Consider the following 8,153-nt stretch of genomic DNA (forward strand, 5'->3'; position numbering starts at 1 on the left):
ATAAAGTAGTCCTTTTGGGTTTCTTAACTTTTCCACTGAATTGTCTAAACCGTTTAAGTTTGTGGTCTAAAGTGGAGCCAGGGTGTCTCCAGGTCACAGGGCAGGTGGTGTAGGTCCTGGAAGGCACCTGTGATTGACAACGCAGTAGCTTCTTTGTCCATTCAGGGTGACTTTAACATAGTCTTTTAGATAAACATTGAATATATGTTAAAGTTCATCTTTCATTAATGAGGTAAATAGCAGATAAAGTATGCCAGTTTGAGTTAACAAGAATTTAGGCCTGACTGCTGTTTTGCCTCCCATGGTCATAAAAACATTGTATTTTTAATCAACGATAAGGTTAAATTTATGACATGGTTTGTGCCATATCCTCTGACATGACCTATTAATCAGAAATCACAAGTGATATATCTGCATAGCAAACAATGAGCTTGTTGATCTATAGTTACTCATTAGATGTATCAAGAAACAGTTTTACATCCTCACAAGGCGCCAATCACCCAGATGCCAGAGGTCAAACAGAAGTCAGCTAGCAGCAGCTTAGCTGAGTCCTGCTTTTTCTCAAGTAAAATTTTCTAGCATGCCATTAATAGTGCTGAACATATGGTTTGTGTAGTTCCTCTTTTGGGGAAAAATTTTTTTTCTTTCACAGTGGGGAGAGGTGGAAGTGACCGGAATCTCTGTTACGTGGGAGGGAACAGGTCATCAGAGAGCACGTGGGAGCACTCAGAGGATTGAAACAGGGAGATGGAGCCCCCGGTGCCCTCTGACACGTGGCCGTGTGTATGTCCAGCCTTAGAGCCCCGGAACAGGGGCTCCAGAAGGGTCCTCAGAGAACATTACGGCCGGTGGCTTTCAGTCTGTGTTTTGAGAAGCCCAAGGGGTCAAGGAGCAGCTAAACAGTTCTGCTGTACCAAGTGAGCAGGCTAGCTGGGAAAAATTATGTTCACAGATTTTTTCAGTTACAAGAAAAAAATGACTTCAATTTCATCATAAAATGTACATTTTGGTGTTACGGTTTAGTATTGCTTTTAGTTTGAATTGTTTATATGAAGGGGGTGGGCACCCTAGTGTCTAGTGTTTAATGCCTGCTCTAAGGATGTTTATACAGCTCTGCTGATGAGATAGGACCCCCAACCCACTCTCTCTGGGCCCTCCCCAGCAATCTGGAGCAGCTCCAATTTTATCTGTTTTTGTGATTGGGTTTTAAACAATTTCATGTGTGAGAAAATAATAGTGATATAGTCTAGAATACAGATTAGAGACCGAGTTTCTTTTATTCATCTATTTGTTCTGATTTGTTTTAGTTAGGGTCAGTGATCTGATCAGATTTAGGTCTTTGAGTGATTATTCTGGAAGGGGGTGGGCTTGAAGTTGAGGGAAAACCTCAGGACCTCAGTTTTGCCACCTAGGAAACAAGGCTGATGTTAGCTTCAGTGGGTTTTGGTTGTGGATCAGCCCTGGAGCTCAAGTTCCTGTAAATAACAGGTTTTCCTTATGAAAATCAGCCAGGGAGATTATGTGTTCCTGGCATTTGGAGTTCCAGAGACTGTTTGATGTTAATGGGTTTACCAGAAAGGGCTTTTGTGGGGTTCTTTTGGCCCAAGGCAAGCTAGCTATTGATGTAATCAGGAGACCACAACGGATGATTTCCCCCACCCCGTCTCTCTTCAACAGTGTGCTTCTCCTGTGACTCACGCTTCAGTACCTTAGACCTTGGAGAAAGTGACCTTGTTTCTGAGGCTGAGGCAGGGCCGGCCTGTGCCTCTTCCTCCAAGGCTTGATAATCCCCCTGACTGATAATCTGGTGGCCTGGAGAGCCTTGCCAGAGGCCTCTCCTCCATCCTAGAACTTGCCCACATCTATCCAGACCGACTACAGAGTACAGAGGAATCAGTTCCCACAACATGGAGCCAGGAAGAGTTGTAGAAGCCATAGAGATCATCTCGTCCAGGGGTTCCCAAACCCAGCTGCACATTCAAATCACCTGGGAAACATGGGGAACAAGGTCCCTCTGGCGTCTAATTCTCTGTAGTGGGACTGTGAATCGACATTTTTTAAACTGTCCTAAGGTGGTTTTCACTTAGCATGGTTTATGGCATTTAGTGACTTGGAACAATGCATGGTGTATAGCAAGCACTCTATATTTGTTAAATAAATGAATGGAAATTGTTGCACAGTAGTCCATTATATGGATATACTCTACTATATATGGCTACTTCTGTTGTGTTGGTTTCTATAGCAAATGGTGCAGAAACAAACTTCCTGGTATGCACGTCTTGGAGGCTGTACCTCGGGTATGGTAATCAGTAAACTTACTTAACGCAACCACAGTAGGCACAGAGCCCAAAGCCATGAAAAAGGAAAGGTTACTGATGCAAGGAGAAGCAGGAAATAGGACTGAAATTGGGAATTTTGCCCAGGACCTTGAATCACAGAATTATAGATCTTTTAGATCTAGAAGGAACCATAGGAGACTGTTCTAGCCTGTGACTTCTGGGCAGAGAATGTATCACACCTGTGGCTTTCAGGTTGCATACTTACCTGGGGAGCCAAAGAGAACTCACTGGAAAAGTGTGTGTCTTGGGGGCTGCGGGATCTTTAAAATTTTTGACAGGAACATTGACATGTGACACCTCTCAGACATTGTGACAACTACTAGCTCAAGACAGTTTACAGTCTGACATTAATCATAGTGCATTCCTTTTGGTGGTGCTACATTTTGTGATGCTGAGTCTTTGGCGGTTGCTATGATAGGGCAAGCACTGCGCACAAATGAACGTGGAAGAGGAAGCGAGCACGGCCCCGTCCCATCTGACTCCACAGCTCAAGAAGTTGTGCAGTGCCTCACAGTTGCACACGTGTCGTTAGGAAGTAACTGGCTCAGAATGAAATACAGACTTTTTTCTTTCAATTTGTGTGTATTATTTTTTGCAAACAGCCATGCCTTTGTTAGGACGTAAATGCTTAGTAAATTGAAATTAACTACATGACAAATGGAACTGCAAGGTATTTCTTTTGTCCTGGAGTGCTGTGAGAAAATTACTGACACAAAGGATGCTGTGAATCAAAAAGTTTGGGGACAACTGATTTACGTCTTTTAGCTGCAAGTGAGAGAAACTAAACGGACACTGGCTTCAGCAAAACCAGAGTATTATTCGCATATATACCTGGGATGTCCAGGGTTGCAGATGGTGTCAGATTGGCTGGGTTGGGGTGCTCACCTGAGGTTGTCAAGACTCCACTTCTCTTTCCATGTCTAGGACATGCTCTCACATGTGGGTGAGATAGCCCCATGCCCATCCTTTCCAGACTCACATCCTTTCATTTTAGCAATCCCAACAGAAAGCATCATCTTTCTCAATAGTTTGCGCACAAAAGTTCCGGGAGGACTTTGGTTGACCTAGCCCGAGTTATTTGCCTATCCCTGAGTAGAGGCTTTGGAGATCTGTAACGGCCAGGCTTAGGGCACAGTCTTTCCCTGTGCTCAAGTGCGTGCCTTAACTAAACCACACAGAAAAGGTAGGTTCTCCAGGAAAAAGGAGGTTCTGTTACCAGAAGAGGAGAAGGGGTGCAGGACCAAAACCAATGAATTTTCCACCTTACAGATGAGGGAACAGTCTGGGGGTATGATAGTTTAATAGTTCAACATGGAGGCTCTGGAGTCCTAGCCATCTGGCTTTGTTTCCTTGGGCAAATTAACTACATCTACACCTTTTAAGGCTTTAGTGTCTTCATCTCTAAAGTGGAAATAACTGAAGATAAAGGCCAAGAAATAAAAAAGCACGATGATAATAGTCCCTACCTCAGAGGGTTGGTGGTTGAAGTAAGGACTGAGTGCGTTAATACACATAAAGTGCTTAGCCTAGGGCCTGGCATATAGGAAGCCCACAGTAAATGAGGCTTTTATTATTATTAATCAGGCAACATCAATAAGTACACAGCAGCTGGTAGGTGACCTACCTTCTGACTCCTAGAGCAGGTTTCCATCCAACTAGGAAGGCAGGGAGAAGGCACAGAACGGTGATTTGCTCTTTCCTGTTTGTTGCAGAGTGCAGCAGCATGGAAGCCACCAGCCAGATCCCCATGGAAGTTGTGCTCCCCAAGCACATCCTGGACATCTGGGTCATTGTCCTCATCATCCTGGCCACCATTGTCATCATGACCTCCTTGTTGCTGTGCCCGGCCACCGCAGTCATCATCTATCGCATGCGATCCCATCCCATCCTGAATGGGGCCGTCTGAGAACCTCCCGGGAGGGGCGGGTGAGGGATGAGGACAGCGTCCTGACCCCCAGCATCTTCCCCTTTCCTACAAAAGCAGCAGGGGGAACTTTGCAGCGTGGACTTTGGAGCTCGACATGTGAGGAGACCTGAGTTCTGGCTTTGATTCTGCCACTGGCCAGCGGTGTGAGTTCGGTCCAGGGACCTAATTCCATGAGTTCCAGGTTCCTTATCTTCCAAACGGGGATCATGCTCCCTGCCGTCCTACCTCATGGGGTTGTGAGAACCCATGACCTGGTGGAGGTTAAAGCTTGTTAGTGAGCAGATTCACAGGTGTTAACTGTTGGCTGTTGATCAGCTTTGAAGAACCATAGACCCTTATTACTGATGAAAGCCTTCAAGGTGGTGAGGGAGACCCTGGGGCAGAGCAGCCTTGCCAGTGACCCTCAGGTGAAATGAAGCAAAAACTCCATTCCAAGGGACCTCGTTCCAAGGGACCAACAGCATGTGGCTCAATGTTGTTTTCTTTGAGGTGCCACTCCCTCGAGTTTTCTAATTTGGGAGGGAATTAAGTGTGGCAGGGGGAGGGAGATGGGTGGATCTTCCCAGGACACCAGAAGCTCTGCCCCCGTGCAATCTGGAGGGGGCTCCACCATTTTTTGGCAATGACAAGGGATCTGGGGTTATGGACTTCATTTTGCATTAGATTTGCAAAGCTTTGACACTCAAGCAGTGTTGGCAAATGCAGAATGGCTGAGTTCCCTGGCCAGCTTTCAGGATCTCAGTCCCCATCCCCTGTGAGCTCCTCTGCCCCAGCTCCTGCATAACACATACTCCCTTCATTCCCTCCCGCCAACACTACAACCATTCCAAGGTATAGGCTTATATTTTAAGAGATGTTCCCAGGAATTTGAAACTAACTCAAACAACAATGTTTATTTTTAATGCTATGACTTATATTTATATGTATAGGGAGATTTCTGGACTACTTGAGCTTTTTGGTCAAAACCAGGAGCATCTGGAGATTGGTTAAATTATGTAAGAAGATAGCACAGGTTATCAGGATATTATTGTGTGAAAATTATATACTTTTACTTTGATCTGATTTCATTGATGTACACAATTAATTTCCAATAAAGTGCTAGAATGTAGAATGAACATGTCTGAAGTCTTTCTTTTTAAACAGCACCTGTTAAACTCAGTAAGAGGATTCCACAGAATTTATGGCCTTAGGGACAGGTTGAATGTTGGAACAGAAAGGGAAAGAGGACAATGAAATTGGCTTCCAGGGGTCTAGCTCGTGGGTGAGTAGTTGTGTGCTTTACACAAAGAATGCAGGGAGGGGAACAGATTTTGGAAGTAAGATGATGAGTTTAGTATTGGGTTGAGTATGCTGAGTTTCAGGTGCTTGTGATATGCAGGTGGACCCTTTCAGGCTGCTACTGGAAACCTGGGAAAACTTTTATGGCTGGGATTATGTTTGGGGGGATTATCTGTGTATGGTAGATATGCTACACAGGGGGACAGGAACACCCAGGCAGAGTACAGACCGGGAGGAGTTAGGCCCTAATGCAGTACTGGGAGGATGGCTAAGAGGAGTGGAAGGGGAAGGGGGAGGCAAAGCAAGGAGACTGAAAGGCCATGTGATATCAACCGACTATGAGAAGGATGCAACCGTACTTTGTAAGTGAAGGAAGGACGGGAGGTTAGGAAGGGGAGACAGTGGGAACAGACAATTCTTTCCAGGAACAGAATGTAGTATAGAAGTAACAGAGGAAGGTTTAGGAGAAAATGGTCAAGGAGGGATAGACATATAAGATTCTGATTGGTTTGCTCAGTACCTATATTCCAACATGCCTTCCTGGGTGGCAGAGGCTGGAAAGTAAAAACTATACTGAATGTGGAAAACTCCCATTTTCCTAACTAAACTTTACCCAGAGATTCATACATGATTTGGTGATGGTGGTTTAGTTGCTAAGTTGTGTCCGACTTTTTGTGGTCTCATGGACTGTAGCCTGCCAGGCTCCTCTGTGAGATTTTCTAGGCAAGAATACCAAGGTTGCCATTTCCTTCTCCAGGGGGTCTTCCTGACCCAGGATTGAACCTGTGTCTCCTGCATTGCAGGCAGAGTCTTTACCTGCTGAGCCATTGGGGAACTAAATAAGGGAGGGAGGGAGGTTGGCTATCAGGCTGTGTTCACCCATCTGAGGCTGGCACTGTGTAGCCTCAGCTACAAAGGTGGCCAATGGGTGTGTGTGCCCCATGCCATGTGGTGTGTTCAGTCATTCAGGCATGTCCAACTCTTTGTGACACCATGGACTGTAGCCTACCAGGCTCCACTGTCCATGGGATTTCCCAGGCAAGGACACTGGAGTGGGTTGCCATTTCCACATGCCCACGTGTGCTCTTTTTTTTTTATGGATTTTTTTTTTTTTTTGACCATGCAGCATGAGGTTCTTAGTTCCCCAACCAGGGATAGAAACTGTGCAGAGTCTTAACCACTGGAGGCATTGGCGGTGCTGATGTGAATCCAATAAGAAGCAGTGGACTGGGAAACTTCTGGGTATGGGCCCGAAGCTGTGTGTGCTGCCCAGCCTTCCTGAGTCATATTCCTGGTCTGTATACTGGAGGGTATCTGAGTGAAGTAATTCAGAAAGAGAAAAATAAATATTATCTATATGCATATATGTGGAATCTAGAAAAATGTTATAGATGATCTTATTTGCAAAGGAGAAATAGAGACACATGTAGAGATCAAATATATGGATACCAGGGGGAAAGAAAGGGTAGGATGAATTGGGATATTGGATTGACATATATACACTACTGATATCACATACAAAATAGATAACTAGTGAGAACCTACTGCATCGCACAGGGAGCTCTACTCAGTGCTCGGTGGTGACCTAAATGGAAAGGACATCTGAAAAAGCAGGGGCATATATATACATATATTTGATCCATTTTGCTGTTCAGTAGAAACTAACACATTGTAAAGCAACTATACTCTAATAAAACTTAATTGAAACAAACAAACAAAAAGTGGATGGTATCGGAATTAAATGAGAAAACCCTCCAACAGTTTTAGGTTTTCTGAACATGAAGACTTTTAGGCAGTCCACCAGATGGCAATAGAGCTCTTTTTTCCATGTGGAGCAGTCAGCTCACAGAAATTTCCAGGCAATCCTATCATGTTTCTGGCAGCTCAAGAGTTTATTTTACATTTCTGCCTTCAGAGACTCCGGATGTAAGTAACACAGGGACCACCCAACCCAGCCTCCCCTGAAATGAAGGAACCCCCTTATTAACCATACAGTTGCCAGCTGGTGCCTATTTGGTGTTTCTCTGTGTGGCCCTGGGCTTCCCTGGTGACTCAAGATGGTAAAGAATCCACCTGCATTGTAGGAGACCTGGGTTCAAACCCCAGATTGGGAAGATCCCTGGGAAGAGGACGTGGAGACCCTCTTCAGAATTGTTGCCTGGAGAATCCCCATGGAAAGAGGAGCCTGGAGGGCTACAGTCCATGGGGTCGCAAAGAGTCGGATGTGACTGAGCAACTAACCACACACACACATGTGTGGCCCTAGGCCACCTGCATCAGGGTCACCCAGGAGCATTTGCTAACACACGCAGCCCTCAGGACCCTGTTTCACACTCACTGAGAATCCCTGGCAGAGGGTCTTGAGTGTCTGCTTTGTAAAAACAACCTCCCTGGGTGATCAGAGAGCAGGTTAAAATCGGAGAACCGTGTTTCAGGGAAAAGGAATCATTTTCTTGCTGAAACTGCTGTCAGAATTCTTCCTTTCAGTGAGAGAGGAGGGGACCCAGGGGCAGCAGCTTGACCCTCTTGGGGCCACCCTGAAGAGATCAAATTCGTTTTCCTTGTGACAGTGCCTGAACATTTTGAAGATAGCTCTCATGACTTATTGT

At 45.4% G+C, this 8,153-nt stretch overlaps 1 protein-coding gene across 1 annotated transcript in view; it reads left to right on the plus strand.

The window, feature by feature from the left end:
* The window catches only part of SMIM3 (small integral membrane protein 3), a 20,029-nt gene extending 14,648 nt beyond the window's left edge, over window positions 1–5,381 (plus strand). Inside the window, exon 2 of the mRNA XM_010850583.1 lies at window positions 4,052–5,381. Coding sequence (XP_010848885.1) covers window positions 4,063–4,245 — 183 coding nt within the window. The 5' untranslated portion in view covers window positions 4,052–4,062 and the 3' untranslated portion in view covers window positions 4,246–5,381. The remainder of the gene's footprint in view (window positions 1–4,051) is intronic.
* The last annotated feature ends 2,772 nt before the right edge of the window (window positions 5,382–8,153 follow it).

Source organism: Bison bison, unplaced genomic scaffold (assembly GCF_000754665.1).
Source record: "Bison bison bison isolate TAMUID 2011002044 unplaced genomic scaffold, Bison_UMD1.0 scf7180017864291, whole genome shotgun sequence".
In the NCBI taxonomy this organism is placed as follows: domain Eukaryota; kingdom Metazoa; phylum Chordata; class Mammalia; order Artiodactyla; family Bovidae; genus Bison; species Bison bison.